The 22009-nt window shown below is 47.5% G+C and overlaps 1 protein-coding gene across 1 annotated transcript in view; it reads left to right on the forward strand.

Moving 5' to 3' along the window:
- Positions 1–22009, forward strand: part of PKN2 (protein kinase N2) — a 1791501-nt gene that overhangs the window by 547864 nt on the left and 1221628 nt on the right. Inside the window, exons 5-6 of the mRNA XM_069641740.1 lie at positions 5872–6017; positions 6106–6319. Coding sequence (XP_069497841.1) covers positions 5872–6017; positions 6106–6319 — 360 coding nt within the window. The remainder of the gene's footprint in view (positions 1–5871; positions 6018–6105; positions 6320–22009) is intronic.

Consider the following 22009-nt stretch of genomic DNA (forward strand, 5'->3'; position numbering starts at 1 on the left):
AAAGTCAGACTCCGTTGGGGTGGTGTGTGGTAGCGTGGTGTCGCAATGTAAGGGTGCCCTCATGCAGATCCCTCGGATCAGTGACCTGGATAAGCCGCCTGCGTGGTCTCATGGTTTAGTCCTGTGCGTTTCAATCCCCAGCGAAAATCTCCCATTTGCACCAGTATCTTGTTGTTGGGTCACATGGCCATTTGTCGGAGGTCGCCCGTTGCGTGGGATTGGTCCATTGATAGTGGGTACAGGTGTGTGTTGGGCCCGTTCAAGGTATGCATTGCGGTACTATCCTATTGCAGTACCCCTCTCTTGCGCTGTTGCTTCCCAGTGCTGCTGGTATTGATGCCGGGGGGACAGGCACGCTCGTCCCGGCTGTCGGGCAGGATGTTTTGTAGCAGGCGGGTAGTGAGTGTACCGTTAAGAGACTGGTACTAATAAGTCTTGCAGCGGTGCCACACTTGGCCGTATTGTCTGATTGTACAAGATTGCAGGACAATATCTGGGGCGGTGTGGGGGTCTGGGCCTGTCTGAGTTGCGGCTCCACGAGATCAGCGTCGCCTGGAGTATCGGGTGTGGGCAGTGGCAATCAGGCCTCTCCAAGTGCCAAGTCTGTGGCGGAATCAGATGGGGGGTAACTACAAAAGGAGTCGATGGGTGGTCACCTCCTGTTCTTTACCAAAATCGTATTATCACAAAAATAACAGGAGGATGATTGTTAACAAATTATTCCTATAGCTAGATCCCTAGGGATAATCTTGTTAGCCCTGTGTTTCTGAACCTCTTATGGAGTCGGTGCCAGCCCTAGTTTATGCTGATGTGCCGACTACAACTGGTATGTAAAGGTCCTGGCCCTTTCCTCTCTCACTACTTTCCTAATCTTAAAAAATTAGTGCACACTACATGGGGGTCAGTATATCTATTTATTGTTGCCGCCTCCATTCTGTGTGTCTTATAACAAAAAATGAATATTTAAAATAAAAATAAATTTAAAAAATATGGTTAGAGCTAGCTAGTTCTCTCTTCGCCTAGTAGGGGAATAGAGGTAGGTAGCAATGATAATTTTTTCTTGTATGCGAGCCCCTTCCTATATATGTATGTGGGGTATCGTGGTCTGGTTTATCAGGCCAATACCACTAAAATGATAGTCAACCGGTTTCAGCGGGATCCTTTAATGGCCGCTTTCTTCAGGACGAATACTTCTTATTTGGGTATTCTATATATGGTCTTCAAATCATTGCAGATTTTGAGGGTATTTTCAGGCATCCAGAGGGTTTATGGGTACAATCCCTGAAACCTGTGTTTTATGCGGGACCTTCTGATCTTTCTCTTTTTCCCCTCAAAGATACTTAGGAAGATTCAGTCGGAGCTCTCTCTTGCAAGAATCTGTTTGTTCTGCATCATTACTTTAAATAGAGCGACAGAATCAGGTTCCATGTTACAAATTCATGATTCCCTGGAGTTGGTTCCTTCAATATGCATCCGTTCCGTCTTGGCTTCTGTCTGACAGTTGCGGCTCCACAAGATCAGCGTCGCCTGGAGTATCTGGTGTGGGCAGTGGCAATCAGGCCTCTCCTCCAAGTGCCAAGTCTGTGGCGGGATCAGATGGGGCTAGGGTGGAGAGTCTGCTTGCAGGGGGGGGGGTCTGGCCCAGTGCGCCCTTTAGGGTGATGTTCCCCCGGTACATTATCTTTTCCTGCAAGGAGTAGTTGGTCGGACATGGAAGACAGTCTGAGGTGTGGGGCCCGCTCCACCCGGCTATGCACAGAGCAGAATATCAAGACGGGTTGTGTGTAGGGAGCAGGTAGTTGTAGATGCCAGTCACCCAGCACGAGAGAGCTTCCAACAACACGGCGTGCGCTCCCGCACATACACTTCTCAAGGTTGCTGCCATCAGCGAGTGCAATGCCGCTGGAGTCCTGGTGCACTGCATGCGTTGCTGTCGGAGGGACAGGGGCTCCCCTTGTATGATAATGCAAGCTGGGTTTAATAGCACTTTGATGTGGAGGGGCCAGATAGTGGGAAAGGGTATAGTTTAATGGGTCTTCAAGGCCAAGGTGCAAAGGCAAGGTCTAATTCGCAATAAACGGGGCTGGGTACAGGCCCTCCTCAATTCACCCGACCGGATCAGTGCTGTGGTGCCGGGTCAGATCTGTCATCGGACATCGTGTAGCATACCCAATGTATGGCGGCGGTGGCCAAGCAGCATCAAGCTGCCTCCGACGGGGGTTTAGCACGCGTCTCTGCAGCAGGATGCCTCGCCAGTTCTGTTCTCGGGGGCCTGCCCGAGGGGGGGCCCCAGCAGATGATAGCTGCCGCTTTGTTGAGTGCCTCCTGTAGCCAGCGTGGCTGCACCCGGCACACATCAGTTCCAGTGCGGACGGGGAGGGCAGGAGTCCCGATAGCAGAGGATGCAGTCGCGTCTGCCCCCCTCTGGGTTGGGAAGCAAGGCGGGGTAACACGTTGTGCCCTGATGAGTCGCGATGGTTTCCGGCCACCCCCAACCGCGTCCAGGTGTGGTAGCGGTGTTCACAGCGGTCGGCGCTTGGCATGATGGCATCATTCCTCTCCAACGCCTGGGGTCGGGCTGAGCCCCGGACTCAGGAGAAGTAGAGGTTTGGCGCTGAATCTCTGACGATGGATTACCTGAGCCGGCCGGGTCGTTAGGATCTGTGGGTCGGGGGGCCTCCCAAAGGGTGTCAGTTGGTCCCGCACAGCAACTGGACCCAGAAACCCTGCACTGTCCCAGAGCCGTCCACACCAGGTCCCAGCCACCTGTATGGTCATAGTGGGCCGGGGCAAGGATCCAGCAAACTCTCGGTCACCCGCTTCGCTAGTTGAGGGGTTGCCTTCAGCTGGTGCAGACACAGGGATTGCTGAGTGGGGAGGCGGCAATATGTGGATCGTTGCTAGGCGCGGGAATGCCGCCCCTCCCCCAGTACCAGTGCTGGTAAATGTGGCGAGGCTGCGGCTGGACAGCGTCTCACCCCGCCACTGTCTCACCCTGCTCCTCGCGATCAGTCGGGGAAAGTTTTTGGCTCAAAAGGTGACCCGGAGTTTCAGAATAAAGCCTGCGATCTCCAGAGGGAGAGCAGGGTCGTATAGAGGAGGATTTTTGTCTTGATATCGGTGGCTTTCGACCGAAGCCTCTCAGGCAGCGACCATCTTGATTAGCCGCACAACAGCGCCCCACTAAAAAAGATATTTATATACACTAAGGCTTGTAGCATTCAAATAAGGTTAGTACTATCACACAATATAACAGTTGTAATTTTCAGAGTTAGATACTTCAGAATAGCAATAATGGTAACTAATCACGTAATCAAACCACCTAAAACGTATATGCAAACCTATGGAGACTTTGATAACTTTTTATAACTTTAGCTTAGACTATCTTCGAAAGTCCAACCCTGTCTTAGGTGAGTCTCACAAAGGCAGAGGACACTGGGACACCAGTGACCAAAGGCTGAGGAAGTCAAGGCCAGAAAGCAGAGTCTGGGATCAAAGGAGCAGATTTCAGTAGCAACTCATCAAGTTTGCAATTTGGTAACGGTCAGGTTTACTTTGGCAAGGAAATTTAAGTTCTCTAGCCGGATTGCCCCAAGGACAAGTGTCCCAAGGCAAGGTTGAGCACAACTGGTTGTTAACCCCAATGTAGCTTAAGGTAGGTCCTGGAGGATTCTGAGATGCAGATATCTTCAGCCCTGTGAAGCATATGATCAACAAAGCAATACTCCAGGTAGGTAACTAGAAGCAGGGCAGTACCTTTCAGCAATGAATCTGATACAGCAGGACAGTTCCCTCGGTGAGACAACAGCAGACCTGGTTCGGCTTTCTCAGTCTTGGCGACTGGAATGAAAATCTTTGAGTTGATCTGTCGGTTGCACTTGTGTGGCGAGATGCTCAGCAGAGGGTTTTTGCAGTACTGGCTCGTTGGTGCTATTTTCATGGCTCTGGTGAAGGACCGTTGTGCGGTGCACTTTGCTCCGGTTCTCAGTCCTAGTCTTGACTGAGGGGACTTTAAGGAGATGGGGTCCAATCTCTGGAGTTTCAGAATGATGACTGCAATGTTTCAGACGGGACTGCGCTTCGGAAGACGTTGCACTGCAAAATGGCAGAGTACCGTTGGCGAATTGTGGGCAGTGGAGGTCGTAGCTCTTCCAGGGAGGGTGCAAAATGCAGTTCGCCTTTTGACTGCTTAGGCCCACCAGTCCCAACGGAGGAAATCCAGCTCTTGGAGCCTTCCCGGTCGCGCAGAAGCTGAGGTCGGAACAGCAGTGGTTGCTCAGACAGCTATGACGTTCGCTGGAAGTGGCTGGAGACGTCCTTCGTCGGAACCTTGGTTCCAGTGGTTGAGTTTCAGCTCCAGGACCCTCGTTTTTATCCAGGAACATCAGCTGAGTCCACCAATCGCCATTAATGCACCACTTCAACTTGGGTGGGGGGGGTGACTGTCCAATATGGACAGCCAGCCTCCCAGTGCAAACTAGCTCCAGGCAGGCACACTGCAGGACAAAGACCAGGGGAGGTTCGGTCACCTCCCCCGCTTCCTTTCCTCTCTGGCACTCGGTATTTGCAGGCTTTGCAAAGACAAAATACCTCCCCCCACATAGCTAGGTAGAAGGCTCAGGAAAGGACAGGTTCTTAAGAACGGGGCTTAAAGTATAGCCATCTTTTTAGGCAAATGGTGACCCTTGTGTCCCTTACCGTAGCTGCGAAGACAGCCTGCGACAAACGTCCACAAAAGGTTGTGCAAAAAGATACACTGCCACCAGCCTGTCAGATGATCGTGTCACAGTAACCAAAATGTTGCTGGAGAGGAGTGAAAAAGGACATTGTTTCCCCTCAGCACTCCACTTACGGTGAGATTTGCTGATCTCTCAAAATAAAATGAAGGTGGGACAAGTGTCCCTCCTGCCCTGGAAACATGTGTTATCACAGGTAAAATAAAAATGAAGATCTAGGAACTCCTAGCAACACTGCACAGAAAGTGCTGTGTGCTGCAAAAAGAAAAGGTAGATGCCAGAAAAGTTGGAGGAAAGAACTCCCTTTAAAAAGTACCAAAAAGAGGTAAAAAAATGTCCCTGGGTCAGAGTAAAAGGATGATCGAGTGTGGAGAAAGGTAATCACTCAGGAGAATTGGTCCAAAATCAAATAGTCCAGCAAAAATGCTGGGGGACTCTCAAAGTGTGGATAATTTCACTCAAGAAGGAAAATCTACCTAACAATGAACTAAGAGTACAGTAGTCACTGCGATGCATCACTTTGTTTTCAACGTTTGACTGTGATCTGGAAGCAGGGATCAGACACATGATCCATCATTTGGTGTTCTCCTGATGTCCATGCTTTGATATATTGTAAAGTCGTTGTTGGCTGATTGTAGTAATATATGGAAGGCCAAGAACCTGCATAAAAGCAACATTTGATTTGCCAGTTTATTTAATATTTTCACAAGCCACCCAACATTAGTAGCTGGGAGAATGGAGATTTCAACTGGCATGTTGTGCATTCCAGGATGAGTAGTTATTCTACTAAACAAGCAACTAGGATACATGCACTGAAATCTGTCCTTCGGACTGAGGATGCCTGAGCATTCTGTTGGATATGTAAACCTACGTTCATTGTTTTTTTTTATAGACCTCCTTAACCATATGATTGACAATAGACTATGGATGGTGTTCACCAAGTGTGACTAGTCTAGTTGATAGCATAATTCGTACTTCACTAGGTTGAAGTGCAATTTCATTCTGAATGTCATCTGCATATTGCCTTCATTTGTCGTAAAATGATTGGTTACTAAGTCATTACTTTTGATTGTCATCGCTAGAAAAAAGTAACCATTTATCAAAATGTATATTAATGTTTGTTTTCTCTTTCCAGCAAAGCCTGTAATTAGTCCTCTTGAGCTTCGGATGGAAGAATTACTGCATCATTTTAGGATAGAGTTTGCAGTAGCAGAGGGTGCAAAAAATGTGATGAAGTTACTTGGTTCTGGAAGAGTCACAGACAGGAAAGCACTTTCTGAGGTATCATTAACTTTGGTTCATTTTTTACATTCAAAACTGTATATTGGCATATTTGTTTAAAAATGAATGTACTTTTATTTTCATCTAGGCCCAAGCAAGATTTAACGAATCAAGCCAGAAACTAGACCTTTTAAAATATTCTTTGGAGCAACGATTAAATGAACTTCCCAAGAATCACCCCAAAAGCAGCATTATCATAGAGGAACTCTCTCTTGTCACTTCACCACCACTGAGCCCACGTCAAAGTATGATGGCTACACAGAACCAGTACAGCACGTTATCCAAACCTGCAGCTTTGACTGGTCGGTATTTAGTTGCATGAGGCTGTTGTAGTAATCCTTATTCAGGGTGAAATGTATTTTGTGTAGACCAGCGCTTGTTAGTGACTGTGAGTAAAACAAATTTGCATTCTAGACCAAATGTCATAGATCTGGTAAAAGTAGTTCTACTGCCATTACATAATATTCATTTTAAAAATGTAGGGATTTTATCAACTAAATTTGTGAATGTATTTTTTTAAACCTATTTTAAAATTGCTTTTAATTTTTTCTGTAGTTCACCAGATAACAGCGTTCACTTTCATTTTCTGGAAAATTACCAATGAAACTGCTGTGGTGAATCGCATTTTATTTCCCTCAACTTACACATCTCAGAAGACCTGAGGCAGTGAAAGGAGAGGTGCAGCTGGTCAAGCGGGCAAAATGCAGCGAGATGCGCTGCCAGCATGGAGAGGAAAAACACTTTAGATGCAGGAAAAAGGCTTCAACCTCCCTCACCACGGAATAGCAACACAGCTGAACTAGCACAGTGGTAGAACTGGTATCTCCAATATAGAAGACCCGGGTTCAATTGCCAATTAAAGACTGTCTGTAAACTAATGAAATAACATCTATAGCACCACAAAGGCCTGGGGAAATAAAATAAAACCTTTTTTTCGTAAAACAATGAGCCATACCTACCATCTACCCAGGAGGAGCAAACCAGATTAACTGGAGCCAAGCTCTTATATAGGAGTTAATTGAAACTCCTAATCGACTTAACTGTTATTTGAACTGACCAATAGGGGATGACCTATCCTGGGAGGCTATGATGAAATCAATACTTCCACCAATGGTCAAGCTGGACAGTTCAGCCAATTGATTGTCGGCCATGGGGAGAAAGATTGATTTAAAAGGAGAGCCAGGTCAATTGCAAGTTGTCTCATCTGGAGACTGGTGCCCCATCTCACTGATTTGGGGAAAAAAGTTTAGAAGGAACCTGAAGCAGGGGAAGGAAGGCTGTGTTGCATGTAACTGCCCTGCTGTGCTGAAGTGGAGAAGCAGCCTGATACAGGGGAAGGCTGCCTTGTGCCTGGTAGATACCCTGCTATGTTGAAAAGGGAAACCTAAGAGCCCAGCTGAACCCAGAGGGGGAGAAGAAGCCCACACCCCTCTGCTCCAGGGGCCCAGATGAGCTGGAAGAAAGGCAGCCTGCACTAGCCCGTGGAAGGTGATAGTTAAGCTAAAGCTCCCCAGTTAAGAAGAGACTGTGGGCAGCCTGACTACTCGTGGAGGGCAAGAGGTGAGAAGGGGTGAGTCAAGTTTGAAGGGGTCACTTAAGAGACACATTCCCTTCTCTGAGTGAAGCTAATCCAAGAGAGTGAAGATACCCTAAGAAAGGGGGGCGAGAGTGAGGATACTCTTGTAGAGGGGAACAAGAGTCAAGAGGCCTCCAGAGAAGGAGTGAGGGTGAAGATACACCAGGATAGGAGAACAAGAATCAATAGACCCCAGAAGTGGGGTAGAGGGTGAAAATACCCTGGAACAGGGACAATACAAGAGCGAAATACACTGAGTAGGGTGAGGTAGTGTGTGAATCCCTGGAGGGGAACAGAAAGACTCCGGAGTGGGGTAAACAAGTGAAAACAGCACCTGAGGTGTCTGGAGAAAGAGACTGAAATTCCTCCAATAAGATTTTATTTGGGACTTAGTTGGAACATTTAGCCATTACAGTGGGACCTGAAGAATGTTATATCCGGGGAGAAAATCTGGGACAGAAGCAGCAGTCAAGCATCTTTTTAGTTGTTAAACCCTTTCGATTTATGTGTTAGATTTTCTATAAAAATGGAAGGCTAGTATAGGATTTGGGCTAGAAACTGTCTTTTGATGCATCCTGACAAGAACATCATTTCCTTGAACATTTGAGTTTTAGAATAGGGGAACTTGGCACTTAGAGTTCATTTTCATTATTTTAATGCATTTTCTTTGAAGCTGGCCAAGAGCTTGGACTAATTGTAAAACAAGATAATAAATCTATCAATATGATGTCCCACAGTCTGATTCCTACTTGGTGTCCCCCACACTGCTCTTACTTGGGAAATGGGCAAATTCCTTAGCAATAAAGATTGCCCATGCGACTAGCGCAGGAAGTCTTGATTCTATTAAAGACACGGAGGCGAGCATTATGCTTAATCTTCTTTAATTACTGCTAACCACAGCTTTTTAAATCTGTCTTTGTTTTCATATATAACACTTTTTTTTTTTTTTATAACTTGTATAAACAGAGAAAAGAAAAAATGAAAACATCGTCTTAACATGACAAAAGTACATTTCCCATGAGGCTTCTCTGCCTGGTAGTCCCACAGCCTCTCTTTCACTGTCCAATCCGGCAATCCTTCCTGCTATAAGTCCCCGTTTCCCTGGGTCCCTTCCTCTTCTTTTGCAGCGCACCGATTAACTGAACAAAGTCTAAAATCCAACTGAATTATCGTAACTCCAAACAGAAATTGTCTTTTCTATCCTCGATAGCTTTGCCGTGCTCTAAATTCGCAGGACTGCTGCCTTCCATACACTAATCTCTGTTACTCTTTTGATCCTCTCCAACGCAAAAAGAGAAATGCGCATGTTAGGGAAGGGGAATACAGTTCGTCACATATCATAATAAGTCTTTACGTACACAACTTTGAAACCGTTACAGATCATAACATAACACCCATCGGTGTATTCCATAGGGTGGGATAATGCTCGCCTCCGTGTCTTTAATAGAATCAAGAATTCCTGCGCTAGTCGCATGGGCAATCTTTATTCTATGACCAGACCGGAGGCGAGCATTATGCTTGTTCAAAGCTTTCTACCACAGCAGCTGCTATATTGGATACTGGTTTGAAATAAAAAGTCTTAAAGACTGAGTCGCTCGACCAGTCTGCTGCTTTCATGATCTCTTGCAGCGGAACTCCTACTGCAAAAGCCCGTGAAGCCATTGCTCCCCTGGTAGAATGAGCCCCAAATTTAGACGTGTCTATACCTGCCAATTCCATTATTTCCTTCACCCATCTAGCTATAGTAGCTGATGTGACTGCTTTGTGTGGTTTTATACGCGCTATAAGCAATTGTTTCACTCTTTGTGGTCTAAACGCTGCTGTCGCTGCTTCATAACACTTTATGCAATTTGCCACACACAATTTCTCATTATTCGGCCAATATGGGTATGAGATCACTTTAGAATTGGTCTTTGTACGCTGCGCTATGGTAAAGGCTATCCCTTCTGGGTAATACATCTTTCTGTCTATTTCGAGTGCTTTAACGTCTGAAACTCTTCTACAAGACAATAGGCAAAGGAGTGTAGCTAATTTGCCTGAAAGTTGCTTTCCTGATAGAGAGTTGTTACTAGGCCATTGCTCGAACAGATGTATAATTTTTTGGACATCCCACAGTGATGAGTACTTTGGTCCGGGAGGTTTGCTCATCTTCACACCTTCCAGCAATCGGGACACCGCCGGGTGTTCCCCTATTGGTGCCCTGTCCACTAACTCGTGCCCCGCGGAGATTGCTGACCTATATACCCCTACGGTCCTGAAAGCTCTACCTGCTGAAGGGAGGCTGGCTAGGAAATTCACTACTTGCACTACAGGTGCTGAAATGGGAGATATACTCCTCCTCCTGCACCATAGGTCCCAGGCTTGCCATGCGGAATTATAGCTCCTGATCGTAGATGGGGCCCATGATAGATTGATAAGTCTTGTAGCGTCTTCTGAAAGGCCTGGCAATCGCCATCTATGCCTGAAATTCTGCACGCTATCAGTGACAAGGATTGATTCTCTATCGGAGGATGAGGAACTCCTGCTGGATCGACCAGCAAGTCTGGTCTGTATGCAATCTTCTGTGGAAAATTCGTAGAAAGTTCCATCAGAACTGGAAACCAAGCTTGCGACTTCCACTCTGGCGTCACTATCACTATCTGCGCCTTGTCTCTGCGCACTTTTGCTAGTACCCTCGCCAGCATCGCAAAGGGGGGAAAAGCGTAGTGCTTCTGCGACCCCTAATGATGCATGAACGCGTCGGTGCCTTGGGCTTCCGGGTCTAGCCTCCAGCTGAAGTATTTCGCCCGTTGAGTGTTCAGTCTCGAGGCGAACAGGTCTGTGTGCAGGGGACCCCATTTCGCTTCCAGTCTCTCGAATATGTCCCTGTGTAGTTTCCAGTCGCTGTAATCCACTAGGTGTCGGGAGTTCCAGTCTGCCACTGAATTCAGGGCCCCTGGGAGATACTCTGCCTTCACTGTGATCTGTCTCTGTAGGCAGTCGTGCTAGAAATCTTTCGCTAATTCCGCTAACATCTTGGACCTGGTACCTCCCAGTTTGTTGATATATCGTACTGCAGATATATTGTCCATCCTGAGAAGTATGCTGCAGTGTGCTTTGTCCCTGGTAAATGCTTTCACTGCGAAAGATCCCGCTAGTAACTCTAGACAATTGATATGAAGTTCTAATTCTTCTTTTGACCATCTTCCTCATGTCTCTATCTCGCCACATCGCGCCCCCAGCCGGACCTGCTGGCATCTGACTCTATAACCAACTCTGGTACGTCGCTGTAAATGGCGCGGCCGTTCCAGCCTTCCATATTGTGGAGCCACCAGATGAGCTCGGACTTGCTTTCTTCGTCTAAGGGCACTAGTCGATGGTATCTCCAGCCTTTCCTTAGGTATTTGATCTTCAGCCTCTGAAGAGCTCAATAATGTAACGGCCCGGGAAATACTGCTTGTATGGATGCTGCCAAAAGCCCTACTATCCTGGCTAGATAACGAAGAGAGATCAGCGGCTTCTTGAGCGCTGTCCTCAGATCTTTCTTGATAGCCTTCATTTTCTGAGTTGGCAACTCCAATGTAGCTTTCTTTGTATCTATGGTGAAGCCTAAGAATTCTAGACGCCTGGTTGGCGCTAGCTCTGATTTGTCTCTGTTCACCAGGAATCCCAGATTGGCGATCAGCTCTATCGCCCAGTGGACCTGTTTTTGTAAGCGGTCTTTGTCTTCGGCCATGAAAAGGATGTCATCTAAGTAGACGATCATCCGACATCCTTGTTTTCGAAGTGCTGTCGCAACGGGCCTCATGAGCTTGGTGAATGCCCATGGTGCGGATGCTAGACCGAACGGCAGGCATTTGAATTGCCAGAGCTCGCTTCCCCATCTGAATCTTAGGAAGTGTCGGAAAGGCGCTGCTATGGGCACAGTGAGATATGCGTCTTTCAGGTCCAGGCACGCTAGCCAATCTCCCTTCCTGAGCAAGTCTCCTAGTAGATGGATCCCTTCCATCTTGAAGTGTTTGTACACTAACCAGCTGTTGAGCTCCTTCAGATTGATCACTGGACGAACTTTGTCCTTGCGATGTACTAGGAAAATATTGCTCAGGAAGGAATGGGCGCTCTCGGTCGCCCTCTCTATCGCGTTTTTCTGCGCTAAAGCTTGGATCTCTGCTCCTAATAGCGCTTCTTCTGTTTGCGTCATTTGAATTCTGTGAGGAGGCCGATTCTGCACTGGGTGATATATGAACTCTAGTATAAAGCCTTGTACGGTCTGAAGGACCCACGCATCTGACGATAACTCGCGCCAGCTGTGCAAATAGAGCGTTGTCCTGCCCCCCACATGAGGATAGGTCGCTGTGCGTTCTCTCACCTGTATTATTGTTCTGGTGTCGGTAATATCCGCGTCCCCGCGAGGCTCGTCCTCTGTTCGGGAAGAATGCGTCTTGTTGTCGGGTCTCCCAATATTGGGCTCTGGGGCCTTGCGCTCTTCTGTTATTGAAGCGGCCGGTCGAGCGGCCTCTATATCGACCGGCCCCTGAAAAAACTCTTCCCGGAAACACCTTCCTGATAGAGGCCTGCGCTTTCTCCAGCGCCGTATATGTACCGACGAACCTGTTCATCTCCTTAACGAATGTATCACCGAACAGGAGAACTTGGGCGCTTTCCCCGGCTTCATAGGACGCTAAGTCCCCAAGTTTGTTATCAATTTTCAATAGGGCTGATCTGCGTCGTTCTGAAGATATGGCGCAGTTTGCATTGCCTAGCATGCAGACTGCCCTCTGCGCCCAGTTTGCTAGGATGGATGGGTCGACTGGCTCCCCTGTATCTCTGGCCCTTTCGGCCAGGTCCATTATCTTTGCTATAGGGCCGGCTATGTCTAGCAGCTTGTCTTGGCATGTTTTCCATGCCCTATCCATACCTTTCCTGGTGTCTTTCCCTGCCTTCGTAATGAAGGTTAGCATCTTTGCGTCGAGTTCGGGTGTATCTGCAACTTTCCCAGTCAGCTCTGGCCTCGGACACTCAGCTTTGAGTCTGAATCTAATGTCTTTTTCCATAGGCTTCCTCATTTTTTGGGCCATGTAAAGGGCTACTCTAGGAGAAGGCGTCCAGTCTGTCGATCTGGGGTGCCTTATGGTGTCCGGGTCGAACATATCTGATATGTCCTCTTCATCCAGAAGGGCCTCCACACTGCTGGCATTAGGCTCGCCTGCACTCTTTTGCGAGACCACGCTTACTTTGCTTATGCTTTGATCATCCTCCTCTAGCTGTTCTTGATCTGAGTGCTCCGAGGATGATGAATAGGCATGCCCTATATTTTTCGCCTCTGGGGTAGGGGGTACGAGGTTGGGCAGGGCTGTCTTCGTCAGGAAGGCACTTTTAAGCCTTTTGAATGCATCAGCCACCTCTAGGGATTCATCCTTCCCTGTACTTTCGCCCGGGGGAGTGGAAGAGTGTTTCCTCTTCCGGGCCACTTTCTTCCCCTTCTCACCTTTATGCAGAGGATTTTGTGTGGAGGTTCCTTCTCCGGGATCATCAAGCGTGCCAGCTTTTCTGCCCAGCATCTCTTCCAGGACTAATAGCCTGTCTTGTAGAGGCTTAACTCCTAGTGCTACGGCTTGAACTAATGAGTCGCCTAGCACTCTCTTGAAGCTTTGGGAGAGGTCTATATCTTCCTCCATGCATTCTGCTTCCTGGTCCAGTCCTCCTTCGCTCCAAGCCTCATTTCCCATGCTGTATGCCATGGTAATTGTATGTGCCGTACAGAGGAAACTAGTGGGTTAAAGACGTAGCTCCTCTACAGTGGTCACTGAAATTATTTATTATTATCTTTTTTTTTTTTTTTTTTAAATCTGGGATACCTCTGCTGTGCTAGGGCGAACCGCTAAGAAAATAGCGAAATTCGCGTTCCTAGGAACGAAATAAGGTCGAAGGACTGGCCGTACGTTTTCTCCGAGCAAGAAAACGTTCCACTGAGGAGATTGTAAGTCGATGCGCATGCGCGCGCTTCACCTTGTTTCTAAGGTCGGTGGGCTTACTCCGCGTATTACGCGAGCTCCATCAACGTTAGATGCATTGTCGTGCGGCCGGCTGCCTGAGCCCTAAAGCGAGTGTCAGATCACTCGCAGGCTCGGCAGGCGGCCGCTCTGAAATACGCTATGCTACTCGCGAGGTCAGCGCATATAAAGCTTCGCGCGAACGCTTTGCCGCTTGTTAGTTACACGCGCGCACAATTAAGAATAAGTAAAGTCCATTCTTGAAACGTTTCAACAGACAAAGATAGTATAATCAAGCACTATCCATAATAAACGTCACTTATCTGTGGCTGCAGCAAAAAAGAAGAGGGAGGGACCCAGGGAAACGGGGACTTATAGCAGGAAGGATAGCCGGATTGGACAGTGAAAGAGAGGCTATGAGACTACCAGGCAGAGAAGCCTCATGGGAAATGTAGTTTTGTCATGTTAAAACGATGTTTTCATTTTTTCTTTTCTCTGTTTATACGAGTTATAAAAAAAAAAAAGTGTTCTATATGAAAACAAAGAAAGATTTAAAAAGCTGTGGTTAGCAGTAATTAAAGAAGATTAAGCATAATGCTCGCCTCCGGTCTTGTCATAGAATTAATTGAAGAGAAAGGAACTGCTGAATCATCTCCTACATTCCAATTTGCTTATTGTATTAAGAATATGAAAAGGCAAACTCAAAATGTCAAATGCTTATCTCAGTTTTCCATTTGTTTTGAAATCCTGAGTTTTAGCACCTTTCTTCCACCCCATTCGTGCACCACATGCCTTCAGGTATGGCCTATGAGAAGTTCTATGTGAGAACATGCCCGCAAAAATGTTGCCATACAAGAATGACGCCTTTCTTTTGCAGCAATATTACCGTATGGGACTGCGGGGGACACCCCCGCAAACTCCATATTTTTTTTAATGGAGCAGGGGACACCCCATGAATAATGTTGCCTAAGCTGTTTCCTGGCGACTATATGTATGGCAACATTATTTATGGGATATTATTACCAGATAACCTATGAGAACCTTACCACCTTTTGTATGTTTTAGTCAAGTCATAAATGTAATCTAAAAAGATAATCCCTTTACGTTATAGCATAATAACAGACAAACCGCCGCTTCACCAGAAATTATTGTTAGTAGAGCGTATTTAAGTGTGATTCAGAAAGTAAATAACAGAAATAAAATCTGTTAGATATGGAAAAAGGGTCTCTGAAATACTGTTGGTACCCCTGATGTTCTTGAGAGGAAGGTAATAACGGCCAACTAAATGCTGAGATGCTGACATTAGCAGGGAATGTGTCTTGTTACCACAAGCTGGCGACTATCAAAGTTCTGGGTGCAATTGCGGAACAGCGACAATTTTGGTGAGGTAGGCCACGAGAGAGCTGATCAGTCCAGTGGGTGCTCCAGGGACACTTCCAAAGGCCCAGGACCCCCGGATCCTTGAGAAGCAGTCTACATTAGTTGGTTCCACTAGTCCCAGGTCTGAAGCACTGCTCAGGCTCTTGGGAGATCAGTTAGTCCAACAGGACTTCACAGGCCAGATGCCAGGCTTCCTCAGGATTCTTTTTCGTCAGCTATTCGTGTAGGAGGGATTCTTGGCTCCAACGTTGATCTGAAGAAATAGCTGCAGGAGTCCTCTTCTTATCCAAAATGTAGCCTGGAAGCAAGTAAAAGCCCACCAATGGTAAGGATGTGCTCCTTTCAAACAGCCAGTAGTTTTCCAACAGGGACAATTATCAGTTTGCACTCATGCCCCACACCTACACTCTGTGGCTCCATGGATGTGGAAATGGACAGACAGTCCCATCCCATTCGTGGAGACACCTACACCACTAATTTGTGAAAGCAGCAGTTTTCCCGGGTAAGTTAATAACCTTCTATGGGATTTCCTGAACTGGTAAGGAAGGAATGTGGCCAAACTACAATATGGCCAACAAATGAGCGAAAATCTGGTGCCACAGCTGTATTGGGGAACTAGCCACCTTTAGTATCCAGACGCGATTAACATGACTGTGCACACTAAACATAATGTAAAAATGGCACTAGGTGAATGACGGTTAACAGGCAGTGAATAAAATCCTATCTCAAGCTCGGAGTACTTGCTTGGTGGACCTTCTGAAAGTAGTTGGAAATTTGGGCAGTAAGTGTGAAGATCTTGAAAACCGATCAGGACGAGACCGCTTATGGTTGAAATTCCTACATGAAGGTACTGAATGTGAAGGGCTAGATGTTCTTTTGTTTATCCTGCTGCTTGACCAACCTCATTCTGCTCAGCATGAAGGGGGGGGGATCATACGAAAACAGAGAATGCAATAATGTCGAAGCCCAACGTGCTGAAACTTGAGATTCCCATTTTACTATATATATTTCTGAGGCTTGTGTAATCTGCTTAGATCACATGCTGTGCATAGGCCGACATCTAGTGGAAGCTGCCTAGTATTACAGTTTGTTTTTCGAAACTCGAAAATTGGGCGTCGACACAGGGCGTGCCAGTAATACTATCCCTAGTGTGACGTCCATTGTACCCATGATCCCTCACGCATCTAGGACCCTCAGATTGTCTTTTTCCACCATGCTGGTCGGAAACACTGAGCGGAGTTCCCTGACTTAGTCAGATTTTGCTAATATTGTTATATATTTCCCCGTTTATTCCACCTCTATGTCGAGTCTCCGAACATCGACGCCAGATCGGAGAAAATTCAACCGTCGGACTACAGCGACGGATTTGGGCCTTGGAAGGCCTCTGGCCTCGGCCCGGGCCTCGGAAGTCCTCTGAACTCGGCCCTGCAAGTAGAGAGAGTGGGGGGTGGCACATATCCTACACTCTGTTTAATATAGGTACATTACTTATATTCCTACACTCCCAGCCCGCTGCCATAGGGTGCGTATGGAGGGTACCCCTTTCAATTTTGCCCCAAGTGCAACCGCAAGTATCCTTGGGTTGACAGACACGCCACGTGTAACCTCTGCTTGCCACCCCAAGGCGAATTGCAGGGCGTGCAGTCGGTTTAAACCGAAGACCCTTAAGGACCGTTCGACAAAGCGTTGGGCCCACCACGCCAGGCGACAAGAGGCCATAGCCGTGGAGGGTGCCTTCAGCGATGGCGGCGACGCAGTACTTTCGGACGGCGAGGGCAATGTGGCGTCGATGGACAGCCAAGCGCAAGTCCCTGACCTCGGAAGGTTGTCCGGTAGGGGAAGACCCCCGGCGACACGAGCGCTACCCACACCACTTCCAGCAAACAGAAGTCCAACCGAGACTCGACGCGCACGCAGAGTTCTCGGAAAGAGGCACGTAGAGTACGGTCCACCGAGTCGGTGTCCTCTGGGCGTTCGAGATCGCCTCATGACACCAAGCAACCCTCCACTGTTGCTAAAAGTGCCTCGCTCCCCTTAGTGACTGAGGTTTGGTCGTCGGAGGACGACGCCGACCTCTGCCCCCAAGCCGCACTCCAGGAGTCGGCATCTGCAGGCAGCGGCAAGGCTGCTACCGAATCCTTTACACTCTCCAGAGACAGGGACTCTACCCCCGAATTTCGACGCCAGGCATCGAAAAGCTCTGGTAGGGCCCAAAAGTCGGGGAAGCACTCTTCCACCCACGGGGAGGGGGGAAAACAACGAAGTAAGCAGTCCCAGCCTTCTTCACTCCTAAACTACATTCTACTCCACCTAAACAGACGGACAAGTCTCTGACCCCTGTCCTTAAGGCCCCTGTTCAGGCCAGTAGGTCTAGCCAGGACAAATCTCAATCTGTTGTCCCTAAGACCCCTGTTCAAACCAGTAGGTCTAGTCAGGATAAAACAGGGAAAGCACTCCAGGAAAGAGTTATTCCCAGTTCAAGGGAATGGTCCAGTGAGGACATAGACAGAGTAATGTCAAGGATGTCATCATTGGCAGATTTCTATGCCAAGAACCCGGAACACTTTCTCTCTTATACACCAGAAGGGTCAACTCACTCAGGCTCCAAGGATCCAATACCCCCAAGTAGGAAGTCCCGGGGTGAAGCACCAACTCTATCTTCAAACCCCTTCTATGTACAGCCCTGTTCTCAATACCAGGAAGATCCATCCTTTGTTGAGGATCCAGACGTGGGCATGTTCGAAGAACAAACTGGGACAGGCTATTATGGGGGTGATGAGGACCAAGAGGAGGAGGAGGAGGAGGAGGAAGAGGACGACCCAGATACATACAGGGTAGATTCCCCAGTAGAGAAAGAGCCCGTAGTTACCGACTCCCCGGTCGACAACCAACCTCTCCTTAATGAGGTCCTGTCCAGAGCGGCACAGCACTTCCACATTGACACCCAGGGTGTCAGGAAAAGAGGGACTTTGCAGAAGAACTGGTGGGAGAAAGGAGACCTGTTGCTCAGGCCATCCCTATCCTTAAGTCAATACAAAGGAGAATAGACCCTTCCCTTGTTAACCCCAATCTCACTAGGGCAGTAAACCCCAGAATTGAAAAGCTTTTCAGGGCAGCCCAATCTGACCCACTATACATAAGGGGACATCTCAAACCGGACTCCCTGGTTGTTACAAACACCCGTAAGAGGGCGGGAAGACCCTTGTCGTCGTCTGAAGCTCCCCCCAACAAGGAGAGCAAGAAGATTTATGGCTTGGGCAGGAAAGTAGCCTCCACTTCCGCCTACCAGGCAAGGATTGCAAACTCCACCACCCTGCTGGCTAGTTACAACTGCCATCAATGGGAAGAAGTCGCGGCTCTCATAGACTCTGCCCCAGAACCCTTAAAAAGCCAATTGGCACGGGTTTCGGCAGAGGGGAGAGCAGTGTCAGGTTGCATTTTAAAATCAACCTTTGATGCCGCGGATAACGCCGGCAGATTAATTGCTGAAAGCACGGTCATCAAGAGGCATGCTTGGCTACGGCAGTCTGGTTCCAAGGCCGAGACCCGAGCATCATTGATAGATAAGCCGGTGGAGCCGGATCTATTGTTTGGAAAGGCGGTCCAGGACGCGCTAAAGAATGCCAAGGACGAGTACGAGACACTCAAGTCCCTAGGGCAACTAACCAACAAACCCCCTAACCAGAGAGGGAATGGCAATTTTCGTCGGCCTCGCGGACAAAACTCCCAAAGATGCTCAAACTATTCCCAAGGCCAGGGTACTACATGGAACACTAACCAGCAGTCTACCCAGAGTTATGGCAGGGGTAACAAAAGAAGTCGTGGTACGGGTAGAGGCAGGCCCAATAAAGGAGGGTGCACGCTTCCACCAAAACAGTGACGCTCCGTTCAGGGTCCCTTCTCACGCATCCCCAGTAGGGGGACACATTTCCATCTTTACCCAAGCTTGGGAAGGGATCACATCAGACAGATGGGTGCTGTCCACAGTGTCTGCAGGATACTGCATAGAACTCCTAGAGCGTCCCCGAAACCACCCTCCACGACAAAGAATACACTCATTAGAGCACCAGAAGATCCTACTCAAAGAGATCGAAATTCTTCTCGCAAAGGACGCGATGGAACTCGTCCTGGGACACCAGGTAAACAAGGGTATTGTCAGGCTGAGATCCTGGTGTCTGCGGAAGCTGCTGAACCCCCGACAATCCACCCAAAATGTGGCACTCGGAGCTGATAATATATATAACCGCTCAGTTTACCTCACTTCCAGGGGGAAGGGACAAATTAACAAACACCAGACTGGAAGCTATCAACTCGCTGGTTCTTCACCTGTAGTTAAAAACATAAACATGTAATACACCTCATTACTCAATGGGTTACTATACTAACCTTAAAACTCTATATCCTTTACCAAAATAGTCAAAAAACCATACCTGGTACTTCTCTTCAGTATGCCCAGAGAAGTGATAAGCAGACAAGACTTCCTTACTTGTTGACCAGAATCTTAAAGATCATTCAGCCTTCTCAGCAGGTCCATGAATGTAATATTTAACTTTGTAGTTCGTCTTCTCAACCTCAAGATTCTTGAACAAAGTCTGAAGTTCTTTAAATAAGTTTAAGGAAGTTCTTTTAAGTTCTTGTATTTATTTTTATATTTTCGTTTTAGAGTGTCTTTTACTCTGGAACGAATTTAAAACTTGCGACGAAATCTTCACGTGGAAAAATGCAGCACACGCGCTAAAAATCCAAACCGCGGGTAAAACGCATACGCGCTGAAAATCCAAACCGCGGGATAAAACACACACGCTTTAATCCAAGACGCGGGAAATAAGCACACTCGCTGAAAATCCAAACCGCGGGATAAACACACACGCTTTAATCCAAGTCACGGGAAATACGCACACGCGCTGAAAATCCAAACCGCGGGAAAAAACACACGCGCTTTACTCCAAGTCGCGGGAAATACGCACACGTGCTGAAAATCCAAATAGCGGGTAAGACGCACACGCGCTAAAGTCCAAGACGCAAGTTAAACACACTCGCGCTAAAGTCCAACCCACAAAAAAAAATACGCACACGCGCAAAAACCAAATTGCGGGAAAAAAGCACACGCGCTTTTATTTTATCACGTGACACTTCTGAGAGCTCGCGCGGAAGCTCCACATAGATTTGTGCTTGCGCACGCGCAGATTCGAAACGCGTAATAAAATACACACGCAAACTCGCGTAGCAAAACGCTTGCGTATATGAACAGTAAACGCGAGTCAAAAGTTCACGCTCGCGCTTCACTCTCATGCGCAGAGTCACACGCGCAGGCTCAAGGTAACGGAAAAAATCACGCGCTAGTTTGAATTGATACGTAGGAAAGAAAACAAACGTACGCGCTTCAGTTTTTAGATACAGGTTTGCGATTTCAACCCTTTTAAATTAATATAACCTTTTTACAAAGTTCATCAAAACAAGGAAAGTCACTTATCTTGTGATTGAATCTTGAAAACTTCTTTTCTCAGAAAATTGGAAATTTCTCACTCCTGTCCTGTGTCTCCACCAAACTCCATACACGACTCCTGTTATATTTTCAAAGATGCCGCTCGACTGCTTGAAACTTGACACCCCAGAACAAGTTAAGCAGGAGCAGCATAGCACACGACCTCTCAGCTGGGCAAAGACTATGAAAGGCAGTTTACAATGTTCACTGTCCTCTCTATAAACAATCTCAAGCCAATTAGAATTTAGCCTGAGAACCTCCATCTTGGCTTGGGGCATTTTCCATAGACTGCAATGAAGGTTAAGGGCAAAATTGGCTGTTTTAAAATATAACCCATAATAACTTCCCAAAACCTTTCTATACTAAATATGTGTCTCCCCTGACCCAATGTAAATGAGTATATGATACTGTATGTAAAAGAATGACACTCCAACCTGACAGTACCTGACAGGTATTTATTCAACCTACTTCCTTGTGCCAAAAAAAGATTGACAATGCGCCTACTATTGGACTTACGGCCTGCAAACAAGTATGTCAAGCCTCAAACATTTCGCATGACTACTCTCCAAGAGGTAATTCCCCTCCAAAAAAAAGGGGGATTACATGGCAACATTGGATATGAAAGATGCTTATTTTCATATTTCCATGTTCCCAGCGCACAGAAAATATCTGCGCTTCAAGGTGGACAGTCAGCACTACCAGTTCAAGGTACTGCCCTTCGGGATAGCCTCGGCTTCAAGGGTATTCGCCAAGGTACTGGCGGTGGCGGCGGCACACCTACGCAGGTAGGCAATCCCAGTGTACCCTTATCTGGACGACTGGCTCATCACGGGGGAGACCCCAGTAATTTGCAGGATGAACATTCGAAGAACGATCGACCTCCTCTTCGAATTGAGCTTCTCCATAAACGAAAAAAAATCAAGTCTGGTGCCCAGCACCTCCAAGCAGTTCCTAAGAGCTGTGCTAAATACTCATGAGGGGTTGGCTTTTCCTTCAGAGGAAAGAATTCGGAATATACTACTGCAAATTCCGCAATATCAAACCGGTCGCCAGATAACAGTACGCAAAGCAATGCGTTTGCTGGGCATGATGGCGTCATGTATTTACCTGGTCCCCCACGCGCGCCTGCGCATGCGTCCCATGCAAGAATAGCTGGCGAAACTGTGGTCTCAGGTAAGTGGTCAGTGGGACGATCTAGTGGTCGTTTCGCCAACACTTGTACAAAGCCTCCACTGGTGGACAAGAGACAATCTATCAAAGGGGAAACCCTTTTGCGATCCCGAGATACAGGCCGTAGTCACGACGGACGCATGCCTGACAGGATGGGGAGCTCACCATTTCCACCACACAGCTCAGGGTCTCTGATCTCACACAGTGGCCAAGAATCACATCAACCTGCTACAGCTTCTGGCAGTTTTCAGAGCACTTCGAGCCCCACCTACTGAACCTGTCTGGACAGACAGCACTACAGCCATGTTCTACCTGAACAAGCAAGGAGGGACTTGTTCGCCAAATCTGTCCAGACTTGCCCAGAAAATTTGGATATGGGCACTTAGACGGAACATCTTTCTGTCTTCTC

Source organism: Ambystoma mexicanum, chromosome 1q (assembly GCF_040938575.1).
Source record: "Ambystoma mexicanum isolate Mex_15411 chromosome 1q, UKY_AmexF1_1, whole genome shotgun sequence".
Taxonomy (NCBI): domain Eukaryota; kingdom Metazoa; phylum Chordata; class Amphibia; order Caudata; family Ambystomatidae; genus Ambystoma; species Ambystoma mexicanum.